Genomic DNA, 16,285 nt, shown 5'->3' on the forward strand with positions numbered 1-16,285 from the left:
AAGAGTTTATTTTTTAAAAGAAATAAATCTTAGCGACACCCACACTCGATTGCAGATTTGCAGTTAGGGGATCCAAGTGGTGGCATAAATAGGTGGGGTACTAGGTCCAAGTCAGTTAGTCCATTTCCATCCCATTTTATCTGCTTCGATTTGAAATTTGGATAGTTCAAATATACTATTAATGTGCTGTCAATCAAAATCTAGAGATAATTACAACCTCCAAAGCTTCATTGCCATCGAAATAACTTTTTTAAATTTTAAATAGATAATGCTGGAAGTCAGAGTTATAGCTGAAAATCAATTGGTTTTGGAATGTCAAAGCTTCGTATCGATAACAATAGCTGGCTTAAAAAAAATAATTGGTTAAGAAATTCAAATGACCTAAATTGGAATAATTATGCATCTGTTTTGCTGGAAAATGTAAAAAAGTAAATTGAAGTGGTGCAATCATTAGTCATTAATAATAGTTTGTACATGTAAAAGCCACAACTATATGTACTTCTAAATCCAAATTTACGGTTGACTGACAAAGAAACATCTTTGCTATTCTTCGTGTCATAAAAAAAAAGGTGAACAATAAAACCCTAAGGAAATTATGAATATAAGTCCTAAAAAACCAAGCAGTATTTACCTAAAATCTTGCCAGTACTTACTAATCAGTTATGCCCCCATTGGATCAAATGCAATGATGATGCAGCATGGCCTGGTTTGCGTGCGAGGCATTCCTCGTTTGTTGGCACTCTATCTAACGAAATGAAGGTTGAGCTCCAGTACCATTATTAAATATTAAAATAGAACACACGCGCACAGAATGTCAAAACTTTCACCGAAAGAAGAACAAAAAACATGGGATTGGAGGAAGAAATATGCTTATAAAAAAATTACAAACAAAACGCTCCTCAACCGTTGACCCAAACCTGTACTTACATTAAGACACATCAGGCCGGGCATCAAGGTCGTCTGAGCTCGTGCATGAACCATCAGGTAACTTGGCCTTTGTTTCCCGGCCTTGCAGCTTCTTTAAAGGGCAGAGAACAGTGAGGTGTCCACCACTAACACTTGGATATCATTCAGGCAGTTGACAAATCTTCAGATTTGATTTGGTCTGAAAAAATATAAACCCCTCAACATTCATGCATCCTCTCAGCCTGCAATAATCTTATATAGTTTCAGTCTTGTTTATACATCAATCCTGCCGTCGGAAGGATATATTTCTTTACATCCGGTTTAAATTTGTGATCTGACTGCACACGACCTGACGATATAAATTATCATTGAATTTAAGAAGTGCTTACATCCCTGTCAGTCCATAGAGTATTCCTGCCGGACATCAACGAACCAGAATGTCAATGGAGGTAGGATCATGAAGAGTTGCAGGATTTGCCAAGAGTCAATTTCCAGTTTACCTACCTGCATCATTGGCTGCTCGTCAAAATTGCTGTCATGTGGACAAAATCCCCTGCCATCAGTTGATGACTACAGTCACATGCTTCTTTAGATGGATGATATTCTCTTCCGAGTGGACTTGAGTGTTGAAATCTGGTGGAATCTTCTAATTTATTAAGCTAAAAACTACTCTATCTGTTTTTAACTAATTAGGTTATCCTTTTTTCAAGGGCCTAATTAGGTTATCCTAAATGTTATATATTTTAAAACGGAGAAAGTAACAAGGTAAATTTCATACAACCAGAACTACTTTAGTCTAGTACTCACTATAACTTTTTTTTGACATACATCATATAAAAACAACTATTTTGACACTTGATATTGTAGAACTATTTTGGCATAAATAGTTATATTTCTATGATATCTAGTCAGAAAAAAGTTCCACAATGGTATATGTTTTTTTGTGGAAACACCCGGATCCTTGCCGGCCTTGTATTAACAAGCAGCAATGGAAGTTTTACATGCACCAGCGGCGCAAAGCAACTAGAGCTCCCCAAAGTAGACTTCCAATGCAATTTAGGGTGAAGAAAAAAAAACTATGTGGGTATCAGGTCAACATAATTGAAGTTTTGTGAAATTTGCTTAACTGAATGTGACATGATGGTGAATGGGAACAATAGTTTACATTTATTTGAGTTAGATACTAACTGAAAGCTTACATTTTGGCCACTACTTCCGTAATTAGTTTATGTGTTTCTCAGCCTGCAAGGAAGAAAACTTGCTCTGAATCTCCGCCCATTCCGTACTGAATTTATGTGTTTCTCGGCCTGCAAAGCAGAAGAAAATTTGCTCTGAGTCTCTACCCATTCTTGAGTCTTGACCTTAAGGAAGGCGAGGATAGAAAGAAATGTATATCGCTCTGACCAATAATCATTAAGATACTCTCCACAAGTCAACATCTCAAAACCAGGAGATGGAGCCCATTAACATAATTTTTTCCTTGTCATGCTTCAGGTACATACCTCCTCCTTTTGCCAAAAGTCAATCAGTTTCAAAATATTCAGAACAATTTCAATAAACCCGGAAGCTCTGCTGTACCTCCATTTGTCAACGTTTGCAAGGCCAAATGGTATCCTATAAATACCATGGATGTTCTAGACCACAAGGACACACAAGCAATCTCTCCTTTTTATAGTTTCTAACGCAAAGATCAGCGAGGCCTCGCCAACACATCCAATCGCCATAGTTGCAGCAAGAGAAGCATGGCGAGAACTCGTTTCGTTGCACTCGCTCTCCTCACCAGCTTCATCTCCGTCGTCGCCGGCCAGCTCCGACCATTGCCTGCCGCTGGCCTCCCGGGCGATCTTTTCAACCTGGGTATCGCGTCGAGGCTCCGCACCGATGGCAACGCGACGGCGAGGGCGTCGACGGACTTCGGCCAGATGGTCACGGCCGCGCCGGAGGCCGTGTTCCACCCGCGCACGCCCGCCGACATCGCCGCGCTCATCCGGTTCTCCGCCTCCTCGCCGGCGCCGTTCCCCGTGGCGCCGCGCGGGCAGGGACACTCCTGGCGCGGTCAGTCGCTGGCCCCCGGAGGCGTTGTCGTGGACATGCGCTCGATGGGGCGCGGCCGCCGCGGCGCACGCATCAACGTGTCCGCTGCCGGCGCGGAGCCGTACGTCGACGCCGGCGGCGAGCAGCTGTGGATCGACGTGCTCCGCGCGACCCTGCGGCACGGCCTCGCGCCGCGCGTGTGGACGGACTACCTCCGGCTCACCGTCGGCGGTACGCTCTCCAACGCCGGCATCGGCGGCCAGGCGTTCCGGCACGGCCCGCAGATCGCCAACGTGCACGAACTCGACGTCGTCACAGGTATCATCACACAGCACTCCGGCATGATCATTTTTTTTTGCTAATGATCAATCAAGTAACTATTCAGGAGTAGTGTTGCACACATCTTAATGATCATACGTGATTTAACAATGCAGGAACGGGTGAGATGGTGACATGCTCCCGGGACAAGAACTCGGACTTGTTCTTCGCGGCTCTGGGTGGATTGGGGCAATTCGGTGTAATCACAAGGGCTCGGATCATGCTTGAGACAGCCCCAAAGCGGGTGCGTTGGGTCCGGCTTGCCTACACGGATGTGGTTACATTCACCAAGGACCAGGAGTTTCTCATATCCGATCGAGCTCGGGAAGTCGGGTTCAACTACGTTGAAGGCCAAGTCCAGCTCAACCGGTCCTTTGCCGAAGGTCCCAAGTCAACACCGTTCTTCTCCGCCACCGATCTCAACAGGTTGGCCAAACTCGCCTTGAGGAAAGGATCCGCTGCAATTTACTACATCGAAGGCGCCATGTACTACAACGAGGATGACCCTGAATCTGTGGATCAGGTACTGAACACAATCCAATTTCAATTCTCTGCGCTATGATTAAAATTAAACTACCATTTTGAATTTTGAATGAAAGAAAATTGATTTGATTTTGCTTTCCTTGCAGAAAATGGAGGCACTATTGGACAACCTAAGCTTCGAGCCAGGGTTTGTGTTCACCAAGGATGTGACATTCGTGCAGTTCCTTGATCGTGTGCTTGAGGAGGAGAGGGTGCTCCGGTCAGCCGGAGTGTGGGAGGTGCCCCACCCATGGCTAAACCTTTTCGTCCCCCGATCTCGCATACTTGACTTTGACAATGGTGTCTTCAAGGGTCTCCTTAGGGATGCCAACCCAGCTGGGATAATTCTTATGTACCCCATGAACAAGGATAAGTGGGACGACCGGATGACGGCGATGACCCCAACAGATGATGAGGATGTTTTCTATGCCGTGAGTTTGCTTTGGTCGGCATTGTCGGTAGACGAAGTGGTGAAGCTAGAGAGGGAGAATGAGTCGGTGATGAATTTATGTGATAAGGCAGGCATCAAATGGAAGCAATACTTGCCACACCACACGTCTCAAGATGGGTGGCAACAACATTTTGGGGCTAAATGGGGCAAAATTACCGAGCTGAAGGCCAAGTATGATCCTCAAGCAATATTATCGCCGGGTCAGAAGATTTTTCCATCACGAGCCGAGGCTGTTGGCATTGCGACTGCGTAATATTGTGCTTTAGCATGTAGAATGTAGTGTATGATAGGTGTTTTGTAGTTAGGGATCCAGCTGCACATAATGTTTTAGTTGTTAGGAGGTGAAAACCAACCAGGTTTTCTGTAATTCTGAAAGGCTGATTGGAAGGAGAGGCATTTGTAGCTTGACCTTATTATTTTATCTTCGTTTTCTATCTTTTAGATCAATGTTACATGAAACCTCTGTACATGATTTCCAATTGAAAAAGGGAGGCAACGAGACGTTCTAGTTGTGACTGGAACCATTTTCACTTTCCTTTTCTTTATCCAAATGTGTTTTTGTTAGGACAATTCACAATTGTAGTGGTTAGTGTTTTGATAGCGTGGTCATTGGAGTGTATGCATCTGCTTTGCAAAAAAAAAAGTGGGACAATTTATGCGCGTTCAATAGTCTCACTCTAAGACGAAGCATGCTCCTTAATCTGTGGATGCATTGATAAAATAACTGTGTAAGTAAACATAACTTAAAAATCATGGCCAAGAATGGTGAAAAATACACGCATATCACTTTTTTGAGACCTTTTATAACACAAGAAGTTGGAAACGGTAAAATAAAGAAAAGCACAGTCTTGCAACACATGTCCATACAGTGGCGGACCCAGGGCTCGGCGACCCTGGGCCTCCGCCCGGGCTCCTCTAGGTTTGTGTCCATTAGTCCATATATAGTGAAGGTTATTAGATCTAGTATTTCTAAGCCCATTAGGATGCGTTTGGATCCAAGGATGAAGTGGGACGGGACGGGATGATCCCACTTTATCCCGCGTTTGGTTGGAAGACAGGTGGGATGGGGACATCCCTACGAGGGAATATACCCTCCAGATCTGGGATGACCCCATCCCATCAAAACGAGCGGATGGGGCATCCCACTTCGCCCCCGTCACGCTCCGTCACGGAGGGGCGGTTGGGGGTGGCGTTGCGCGGCGGAGGCCGAGGGGAGGGTGGAGGCGGTGCGGCGCGACGAGCCTGCCAGCAAGGCCGCTACCGGAGCTGAGGGGAGGGTGGGGAGGGGAGGTTGGGGGTGGCCGCCGGAGCCCGAGGGTCTTCTTGCGAGGGCGACGCTACACGGCCCGAGAGCAGGGGCGGCGACGGGGTAGCAGGGGCGGCGGCGTGGAGCAGGAGGCCGGGTGGAGTAGGGCGGTGGGGTGGTGCATGGGCGGCGGCGGGGTAGCAGGAGCAGCGGCGTGGAACAGAGGAGGCTGGCCGGAGAAGAAGAGGGAAAAAAAGAAAAAAATAAAATAAATGTATACAACATGACATGTGGGTCAAAAATACTATAGCTAACGGTGTTAAAAATTTCATCCATATCACCCACCTCAACCTCTCCAACCAAACACAAGACGGGACTGTCCCATCCTATTTCAACCAAACACTAAACGGGACCGTCCCATCCCACAAAACTGGAACGGCACCAACCCGTCCTACATTGTCTCCCATCCAAACACATAGTTAAATTTCCCAAGCTCCTAAAACATGTTGGGTCCGCCACTGTGTCCATATGTACAGCTAGGGTTTTCTCTAGTGCTACTATCTGGTCGGAGAATTGAGTTTCGTCCTTGGTGTTGTCACTTGCTTTGAGTTGAGAGAAGCAATGGGTGGCAAAGGAGATTGGAGATGGCGAGAATAGAGTTCTCAAAGTTTTGACATAAGGTATTTCCTTTGGAAAATAAATGGCAAAAAGACACAGTGATATATTGAATGTCCCATGCTCTTAAGTCCTACTCCCTCCCGTCTTCAAATAATTGTCGTTTTAGACGGCAATGCAGTCACTAAGATAGTACTTTGACCGTGAATTTATAGTATTAAACACATTCAAAATATAGCAAATGTTTAATATTTTAAAACTAATTAATGCAAATGGAGTTTAGAAAACCTAAACAAACATGAGATAAGGAAAAATAAAAAAAAGAAATGCTTCTGTTTCACAAGGAAAAATGGCCCTGCAACCATTTATTGCTGGCACTAAACAAGACTAGGAAAAAAGGCATCCATCAGGGCATGCTTAGGGATTCTTTAAAGGGCAAACGATTTCAGCGGTTGACATATCTGCATCTTTGATATGGTCAGATAAATATGACCCTAGCTCGACATTCATGCATCCTGCCATCTGAGTGCTATAGTTTTCTTTACATCCAGTTTAACTTTATGAACTGACCGCGCAAGAGTTCACAATTATAATATCATTGAGTTCAAAAAGAAATGTGCTAACATTCCTGTCACTCCATAAACTATTGCTGCCCGAAATCAACGAACGGGAATGTCAATGGAGTTTAGCAAAAGTGCAAAGTCATGCTGGTTGCTGGGTTAGAAATTTAGAGTCAATTCCCTGTTTACCTGCCTGCATCATTGGTTGTTGTCATGTGGACAAAATCTCCGAACATCAGTTGATCACTACAGTCACATGCTTGTTGCCACTTGCCAGATCACTATGATATTCACTTCGAATGGACCTAATCTTCCATTCTGGTTTAATAATACACACTTGATTTTAGCAAGCTCAATTTTTTAATGCTACGTTGTCTAATGGGAATTAAACCCTTTTAAAACATGAACAAAGAGTGATAAAATTGAGAAAGTTTACTTTTATTTGAGTTTTACTCACTGGAAGCTTACATTATGACCACTATGTTATATAGTATGTATTTCTCAGCCAGAATGGCAGAAGAAATATTAATCTCAGTCTCTGACCAAACATGTTCCAGAAGAAAAAAAAATAAAAAAAGAAGAGGATAGAAAGAATTTTCTCTGAGCAATAATCATTAATATACTCCCTACAAGTCATAAACTCAAAACCCGAAATGTAACCCACTAACATGTCAACGTTTTTTTCCCAAAAGTTACAAAGCTCTGCTGTACCTCCATATGTCAACGTTTGCAAGGCTGAATGATATCTCTCTTACTATCCTACAAATACCTTGGGAGTTCTTGCCCTCACGCACGCACGCAAAAAAAAAAAACTCTCCTTTTATAGTATCTAATCAGCCAAGCAGCCAAGCCAATCAAGTCAAACACAAGCCTCAACATTTTTATGATATGGTGCTGAATGGGAATAAACATTTTCTAAAAGGAACACAAAGTGATCAAATTAAGAAAAGTTTACTTTTATTCGAGTTTGACTAACTGGAAGCTTACAGTTTGCCCACTATGTTATAATTTATGTATTTCTCAGCCAGCAGGGCAGAGGAGATATTGATCTCAGTCTCTGACCAAGCACGATCTTGAGAAATTTAAAGGCAATGATAGAAAGAAATTTCTCTGACCAATAGTCACTAAGATACTCTGTACAAGTCAAAACCTCAAAACCAGCAGATGGAAAGCTATTAACATAAGTTTCCCTTACTCATGCATGCTTCAGGTGCATTCCGGTTTCTTTTTTCCAAAAGTCAAACAGTTCCAAAATATTCTGGGAAAAAATATACCGGAAAGCTCTGCTGTACCTCCACTGTCAACGTTTGCAAGGCTGAATGGTTCCTATATATACCTTGGGAGTTCACCTCAAGAACACATAATCTCTCCTTTTCTAGCTTTTATTCACCAAAGAAGCCAACTCCCACTAGTCAAATCCATCACCTAAAATGCATTGTTGCAGCAAGAGAAGCATGGCAGGAACTCATTTTGTGGCACTCGCCCTCACCAGCTTACTCTCTGTCGCTAGCGTGCAGTGTGTAGTCTGTAGTGCGAGTAGAGGGTGCCTGCTTTTAAATGATCTTTGCAGTTTGATATGCTTGGATGTTCCCCGTGTACTGCAGAGGATGTGCTGTTTGTTTTGAGCACGTGCAGTGCAAAAGAAGCACTGTACTTTCTTTGTAAATCGAAGCCCGCCATTGATGAAATGCTGGCCTAATTGCATTTTTCTTAATTAAATTGTAAGGTTTTCAGCAAAACAAGTTGCATTTTCTTTTTTTCGCAAAAAAGTTATATTTTGTTTTACCCAAACACCAAGTTATGTACAGTAGTAGAGTGCTGCAACAATGCAAATGGCGAAAATTTCGAAAACCTAAACAAACATGATGAGCATCTTTTTTTCGATAACTTATGAGCACCTGCTTGTCCTGACTCAGGCAATGATACGGACATCCGCATTTTATTTTCACCCAACCTTGCTACCAGATGCTCAGACATTTCATTTGGCTTAGTGCAATAGACTATGCTGCTCATCTTGTGCTTCCCCTTCACATTAGCAGAGTTCAGGTTCTTCGGCTGCAGAGCTGAACTGCACAAGGATTCCAGGGCCATAACTGATTCCACTGCCGAGAATTTTGGCCCATGTTTCAGGGTGTTCCAATCAGCACCATAGGGGCATTAGAAAAACTGCAGCCTCCTCCTTCCATAGCTGTCGCAGGCTTGCAGCACCAGAAGCAACCGATCCAGACCATTGACCCATACTGTTCACCGTCCGGCAATGGGCACTCATTGCATCAGGTACTGCTCTAGAACATGGATATAGGACAGAACTTCACGCTTGCTGTTTTTTTCTTTTCTTTTTTTAAACTAACTTCCACAGGAGCACTGCCATATCATTTAAGAAGAAGAGAATGAAATTTGATTTACAAGGTTAATATTACATAAATTGCCATAAACTCTTTGCTCAAAAAGTAAAGTTCTAACGTAGAAACTAAGTAACACTCGGAGCCCCACATGCTTGCTGTTGGAAGTCGATTTCTTCCTTGATGAAAAAGAGAACCTGAGTTGGCGATGCCACCACTCCTTCAAAGATACGCCTATTTCTCTCCTTCCACAAATTCCAAACAGTGTAGATAAGAATTGCCGCTCTTGTAGTCGTTGCGTCTTGTTCAGCGCCTGAAGTGATGTCGCCCACCAATCTTCTATGTTGCATCCTGGCGTTGGTAGTGATATCAAATTGTTGGCCCAGCTCCTCATCAGCATCCACACCTGCATTGCAAATGGGCAGTGCAGACAGAGATGTTCTGATGTCTCTAGTTCAGCTTGACATAACGAGCACAATGGATTACATGGCCAATTCCTTGCAACAAGCTTGTCAGCTGTCAAGATCTTGCTTTGGATGAGTAGCCATGCAAAGAATCTGCGTTTCCCTTCCACCTGCGCCTTCCATATTGTTGTGGCCTCAAATGGACAGAACGATACCTGAAACTGAATTGAGTATGTTGATTTAGCACTATACTCTCCATCAGGCGTTCATCTCCAGGCTATCTCATCTGACCTATCTGTGAATTGGATATCTTGTACCAAATCCCACAGCTGCACAAATTCTGCCATTTCTACAGCCGTGCTCATATGCCATAGCCCTCTTGTCTAGGTATGGTTGACCATTCTTATAGACATTCCTGTGCTTTCTCCATGCAAGTTTGTACAAGTTTGGAGCCAGATCTTGTGGCGCTTTCCCTTGCAGCCATGAGGAGTTCCAGAATTCTGCTCTCAATGCATTGCCAATAGTGACCACAATACTCATTCTGAAGAGTTATTTGTCTATCTCATTTACCGGTGCTTCACTCCAACCCATGGCCGATCAGGATCCTTCTCCGCGTCCTGTTTCCAACAATAGCCATGCATTTCGATCAAGGCGCTACACAAAGGATTTAAATTTTCTCTGAACATCATTTAATTTGACCACAAACAACCAACGTCACCATATTGATCATATCCAGTCTAATAACATCATGATGTCAACGCGGAGAGACTCAAGGGGTGGAAATCCCTGATTACAAGGAAGAGGGATGTATCCAGAAGATGATAGTTATGCATAGAGATGCTTTCTTCTAAGAAATTAAGACCTAGATATTGAGGAAACAAGACTTAGGACCTAAGTATGCACGTTAATAGTATGAACACAAGTTTTCTACTCCCTCCGTTCCAAATTGTAAGTCATTCCAAGAATCTTGGAGAGTCAAAGCATCTCAAGTTTGACCAAAATTATAGAGAAAAATATAAAGATTTATGACATCAAATAGATATACTATAAAAATATAATTGATAAAGAATCTAATGATACTTAGTTGACATCATAAATGTTATTATATTATTATATAAATTTGGTCAAACTTAAGGTACTTTGACTCTCCAAGATTCTTGGAATGACTTACAATTTGGAACGGAGGGAGTAGTACTTTTCTCTAGTCATCTTCAGGTTCATTCCTTGTTCTTTTTTTTTCTTTTTCAAAAGCCAATCAGTCCCAAAATATTCAGAACAAAACAATGAATGCCTTGGGGAGATCTTGACCTCAAGAACACACAAGCGACCTCTCTTTTCTCTAGTTCCTAATCGCCTTCAACTCCAAGTGCATTGCCACAGCAAGAACAGCATGGCAAGAACTCGTTTCGTGGGGCTCCTCTTCCTCACCATCTTCCTCTGTCTCGTCGCCGGTCAGTTACGTCCATCCGTAGCGGCACCCGGTGGCCTCCCGCGCGATCTCTTCAGCCTCGGCATCGCCTCGAGGATCTGCACCGACCGCAACTCCACGGCGAAGGCGTCGACGGACTTCGGCCACATGGTCGAGGCCGCGCCGGAGGCGGTGCTGCACCTGGCCACGCCCGCCGACATCGCGGAGCTCATCCGGTTCTCCGCCTCCTCGCCGGCGCCGTTCCCCGTGGCGCCGCTCGGGAAGGGGCACTCCGGGCGCGGCCAGACGCTCGCCCCGGGCGGCGTGGTCGTGGACATGCGCGCGCTGGGGCGCGGCCGCGGCCGCGGCGCGCGCGTCAACGTGTCCTCCGCCGCGGCGGCGGGCGCGGGGCCGTACGTCGACGCCGGCGGCGAGCAGCTGTGGGCCGACGTCCTCCGCACGGCGCTGGAGCACGGGCTCGCCCCGCGCGTATGCACCGACTACCTGCACCTCACCGTCGGCAGGACGCTCTCCAACGCCGGCATCGGCGGCCAGGCGTTCCGGCACGGCCCGCAGATCGCCAGCGTGCACGAGCTCGACGTGATCACAGGTATCGTCACAGCTCCTGCAACTTAACTCAGCTTCGTTAATTAACTAAACAGCAGTAACTACTAACTACTGCCAAATTCTCAATTATCAATCAATAATTAATAAATAAGCAAAAACATAATACAATGCAGGAACGGGTGAGATGGTGACATGCTCTGGGGCCAAGAACTCTGACTTGTTCTTTGCAGTGTTGGGTGGGTTGGGTCAGTTTGGCGTAATAACCCAGGCCAGAATCGGGTTTGAACCAGCCCTGAAGCGGGTGCGATGGGTCCGGCTCGCCTATTCGAATGTGGCCAATTTCACCAAAGACCGAGTTTCTCATATTGGATCGGGCTAGCGGATCTAGGTTCGACTATGTTGAGGGCCAAGTCCAGCTCAAACGAACCCTCTTCGAAGGTCCCAAGTCGACGCAATTCTTCTGAGGTGCCAATATTACTAAACTTGTTGGGCTCGCTTCACGATTCAGGTTGAGCACCATCTACTACATTGAGGGGGCTATGTACTACAACGAGGATGCTCCAGCATTAGTGGATCAGGTAGGAATTAAAACCTGCTTATCCATTTGTTTGTCAACGTTATTTCTTTTCATTTTAGCAAACACTAGGAAATAAGCCCGTGCCTTGCTACGGGTTGATATTTATTGAATATCATTTAGGTCATTAAGAATTTGAACACATTTAGAGGTTCTTGCGGTTTCAGGTAATGGAGCAGTCCTCCAGATGCTTGCACGAAGCAAGTATGAATGTCACACATCTTAAGACAAATTCAGATCGGCGATTGCTATTCTCAATCCTCAAAAAAAATTATGTTCTGATGTTGGACATAAGGAAATCTCTAACCAACACTTACTACAGTAGAAAATTGTTGAGAATGACATTATATGACCAACCAGTTAAACAGGAAAAAAACTCCTTGGAGAGAACACTAATGTCATGGAAAAAAAATATGCACATGCCTTGTAATCCTCCCTTTTATAACTCTCTTCATTTCAACACAATGACCAATATGATGGACCTCTTTTAATTTCATAATGATAATTGCTAATACTGGTACTACAGAAACCTGCATTGGATTTCCTTGTGGGTTGACACCATTAGGTGTAAATCCTGATGTATTTTTGGGATAGACCTCTGTCTTGATCATTTCTGCAACTTCCAAACTCAATTCAGTAATTCACAAAAACACATCACAGTTCAATGATTCACAACATGGGCATGTTCTCTCATTCCCAAACTCAATTGAGTGATTCACAAACACACAGCTTCAGTGATACCCAAGCCATTTCAGGTTCCTGCTGTATGTATCACACTGCTCAGTAATGTGGCCTTGGTCAATTAATTTAGACACAGGTAGAAAGGAAGAGAATTGAATGAATCTCTGTTTTTCTTCTTTGGCTCATTGAACTAATCACATTAGTGAAACGCTTGTGGTTCACTACTTTTTGATTAACAACCGCTGCCAAACATTCTTCCCAGATGGCTCGTCAATTAATGCTCCGTAGCAGAGAACAGAACCATGCTTAAAGGAAAAGAGAGAAAACATCAGGGAAGAAATCGTACTTGAAAAAACTAAAGAGGACATGTCACACGTGTAGCTTATCTGCTGCTTCATCTGCATATTAGCAGCAGAACAAAGTGAAGGCGCCGCCTCTGCTGTCCCATTCCCCTGCTCCAGCTCGAGAAGCTTCCAAGCCTCCTTCCCGCCCTGCAGTGGCAGCGGAGGCGTCCCCGGCGCCCAGCACGCCGCCGCTGGTGCCAAGCAGGCCATATCCTGATTCCTGAGGCCGCGTCATCCGCGTGCAGAAGATGGACCTGTCGCGCCTGTGGCCTCTCCCTCTTCCGTCCACGGTGGTGGTACGGTGAGTAGCTCCTCCCACTGGACAATCAAGACCTCGGGGTGGCGGCGTGCGGCGGCCATGAGTTGTGCCCAGCGGGAGAACCAGGGCAAGCGGCAATGGACAGCCTACAGGGCCGGTTGCTTAGGCCAGATGTAGAAGGGAGCGGGGATCTGCGGGGAGGGCGCCCGTCACTGTGAGACCGGGGATAAGCCTAGCGGAGGGGAGGAGAACGGGGAGGTGGTCGCGGATGTCGAGGTCGACGAGCGCGCCGCCGGCAAGCCGGCCAGAGGGGTGGGCCGGCGCTGACCCGGTCGCCTATGCAGTCGGGGCGATCTATGAGCGAGAACGGCAAGAAAGAAAACGATTTGTTCTCTCGGCAGAAAATATAAGCCCAAACAGTACGACATGGACTGCGGGTTGATTACCAAAAACTTGAGGGGTTTTTTCGCAAAATATCCATGACGGTTGAAAAATCCGAACCATCCTCCCTTTAGTTCTTTCCCCTTTAATCCCCAGATTTCCTATTTTTTCCAACCGAGCCCCCTATACTCAGAATTGGACTGCGGGTTGATTTCACGAAACGTCAGGGTTTTTTTAGCAAAATGACCGCGACGTACGAAAATCCAAGCAGAGACATTACTTGCTTTAATAATAGGTAAAGATTAGTTTGTTTTGCATTATTTGCAGAAGATGGAGGCACTGCTAAGGCATGCAGCTAAACTTTGAGCCTGGATTTGTATTTGCCAAGGATGTCACCTATGAACAATTCCTTGACCGTGTGTGCGAGGAGGAGATGGTGCTCCGCTCGGCTGGTGTGTGGGATGTGACACATCCATGGCTAAACCTCTTCATTCCTTGGTCTCGGATTCTTGACTTTGATGCTGGTGTGTTCAAGTGCATTTTCACGGATGCCAACCTAGCTGGCCTCATCCTCATGTACCCCATGAACAAGGATAGATGGGACGACCGGATGACAACGGTGACCCCCACTAACGATGATGTGTTCTACAATGTGGCTTTGCTTTGGTTAGCATTATCCGCCAATGACGTAGATCAACTACATAGAGATAACAAGGCAGTGCTAGCATTCTGTGAGAAGTCAGGCATAGAATACAAACAATACCTACCGCACCGCACATCTCAAGATGGGTGGCTACGGCATTTTGGAGTGAAATGGAGCAGAATTATCGATCTAAAGATGAAGTATGATCCTCAAGCAATACTATCACCGGGGCAAAGGATGTTCTCCTTGCCGGTAGAGGCGGCTAGCAGTGCAATTGTGCACAATATATAGTCAGTCTTCTTGCATTCCAAAACCAAAATGAATATTTTCTCATTTAGGATGTACATGACAAGCATTTCATATAACAAGATTTATTTGCAATTTTTTTTGTGAAATTACAAATATTCTTTATAGACAAAATAGAAAAAAAATAGTTGCATTCACCATAACATGTAATGCCATTGCAAAATACCCCCTCAGGGTTCTTTCTTGATGCTATTTTGGCATAAATGAGATGATTTGACTCTAAGTGCTCCATGCAGAGGTTGCTATTATGGAAAATATGCAATGTGAGAGGATTCAATAATACAAGCTAATTCTCGTAAGCTTTTTCTTTGGTATAACATGGATAGAGCAATAATGAAGTATTTGATCTTTGTATACATCGGCGAGAGATACAAAAACTAGCGAGACTGGGCATCATGAGAGTCCTCTCCTCCTCCTCCTTCTCCAGGCTAGCCTCCGCACCTCCTTCTCCGGCGGTCATCTCCTCCCTGCACCATGCATGCGCTTAACTCCCGGCAGTTAAGATGGATCTCCCCTCGATGGATCCTCTCCTAGGGCAGGACTTTAGCTCCAAGGTTTGGGATCTCCGTGGTGTCCCCGTTTTCTATGATGGTGCTGGTTCTTCTTTGGTGTTCCTCTTGCTGGTCTCCTTCAGCCACTTTAGATTCAGACTTCACTTGAAGCAGTTGATTATTGTCTTCGCTCTATCTTGGGGGGTACCCCGCAAAACTTCTCTGTTCTCCAGTTGGATGATCAGATTTTTCAGTTTGGAGTTTCGTGCAAACGTGTTGGGCTCCTTGTGCTTCAATTGAGAACCTTTTCTCGTGATTCTTTCAAATTGACTTTTCACCTTTGTAATGATTCTGGCTTTGAAGCTGCTCTTGATTTCTCCAAAGTGGATTCTAGCCATTCTTTTGATTGGATTGAAGTGAATCATAAGAAGAAGAAGATCTCATATGCAGATGCAATTCGATCTAACCAGTCTCCGTTAATTGGTGCCAATAGGACTCCCTTGGGTCTCAGCAGGCCTCTCAATCGTTTCCTTCTGGTTCCTCTGATTCTCATTTGAATATCAAGGTTCATCAACTAGATCATAATGACAGTCCCATACGCCCAAGAATCTCTATATTCAAAAGGATTTCTTACACTTGGCGTTCAATTTTTGAGAGATTAAATTTTTGGGCTAAGGTTCATCCTCAAAATTTTCAAAATTTGACAGGTCAGCAGTCTGCTTTGAATTGTGGGTCAAAAGGCCCATATGTCTTGCAGCCCAATACTGTTGCAGGGTCTAATAATGTCTGTAAAAGGTGCTTCCCAACCACCCTAGGGTTTCATGTCAAAACCTGATCAAATGCTGGCATTGTAAACAAGAGGGACATGTTTTGAAGACTTTGCTATCGATTAAATGGCGGTCGAATCTTTAACTGCCTCTTTTCACCGTCTATTAACTCGGCTGCTTCGAAGGATAAGGAGGTCTAGAGGTGGTTTAAGCAGCCCACTACAATGACTAGTGGACCTAATTTGTGTGGGCTGCCAGTTTTCGCCAGTTTCCAAGACTTTTCTTTCTCCATTCTGGGCATTAACGAGAGGCACGCCCCTTCAGCTTCCTTAGCGCCTCTTCCACAGCAAGAAAACCCTAGTGTGGAGGAAACTCGACTACCTTGTGCATCGGAATCCCCTCCCCTGCCTACACCAGCCGACGATCCCACCGCCAACACCAATCCACCAAGAATGGCTTTCCTCAA

General features: G+C 45.0%; 2 protein-coding genes and 1 pseudogene across 2 annotated transcripts; all 3 read left to right on the forward strand.

The window, feature by feature from the left end:
* Nucleotides 1-2,569: 2,569 nt before the first annotated feature.
* On the forward strand, nt 2,570-4,761 carry LOC117863934 (cytokinin dehydrogenase 7). Its single transcript, XM_034747851.2, has 3 exons — nt 2,570-3,258; nt 3,375-3,781; nt 3,888-4,761. Exons 1-3 carry the CDS (start codon nt 2,649-2,651, stop codon nt 4,482-4,484), a joined length of 1,614 nt encoding a protein of 537 aa, XP_034603742.1. The 5' UTR covers nt 2,570-2,648; the 3' UTR covers nt 4,485-4,761.
* Nucleotides 4,762-10,707: 5,946 nt separating this feature from the next.
* On the forward strand, nt 10,708-12,203 carry LOC117847530 (cytokinin dehydrogenase 7-like; annotated as a pseudogene).
* A 1,365-nt stretch (nt 12,204-13,568) lies between these two features.
* On the forward strand, nt 13,569-14,546 carry LOC140220081 (cytokinin dehydrogenase 6-like). Its single transcript, XM_072290734.1, has one exon. It carries the CDS (start codon nt 13,962-13,964, stop codon nt 14,544-14,546), a length of 585 nt encoding a protein of 194 aa, XP_072146835.1. The 5' UTR covers nt 13,569-13,961.
* The last annotated feature ends 1,739 nt before the right edge of the window (nt 14,547-16,285 follow it).

This window comes from Setaria viridis, chromosome 1 (assembly GCF_005286985.2).
Source record: "Setaria viridis chromosome 1, Setaria_viridis_v4.0, whole genome shotgun sequence".
NCBI lineage: Eukaryota > Viridiplantae > Streptophyta > Magnoliopsida > Poales > Poaceae > Setaria > Setaria viridis.

What these genes read in the sequence shown, in the direction of transcription:
- LOC117863934 (XM_034747851.2), top strand. Translation starts at nt 2,649, where the DNA reads ATGGCGAGAACTCGTTTCGTTGCACTCGCTCTCCTCACCAGCTTCATC. An exon ending in CGAACTCGACGTCGTCACAG is followed by an intron (nt 3,259 to 3,374) that starts GTATCATCACAC and finishes TTAACAATGCAG; the next exon opens with GAACGGGTGAGATGGTGACA. An exon ending in ACCCTGAATCTGTGGATCAG is followed by an intron (nt 3,782 to 3,887) that starts GTACTGAACACA and finishes CTTTCCTTGCAG; the next exon opens with AAAATGGAGGCACTATTGGA.
- LOC140220081 (XM_072290734.1), top strand. Translation starts at nt 13,962, where the DNA reads ATGCAGCTAAACTTTGAGCCTGGATTTGTATTTGCCAAGGATGTCACC.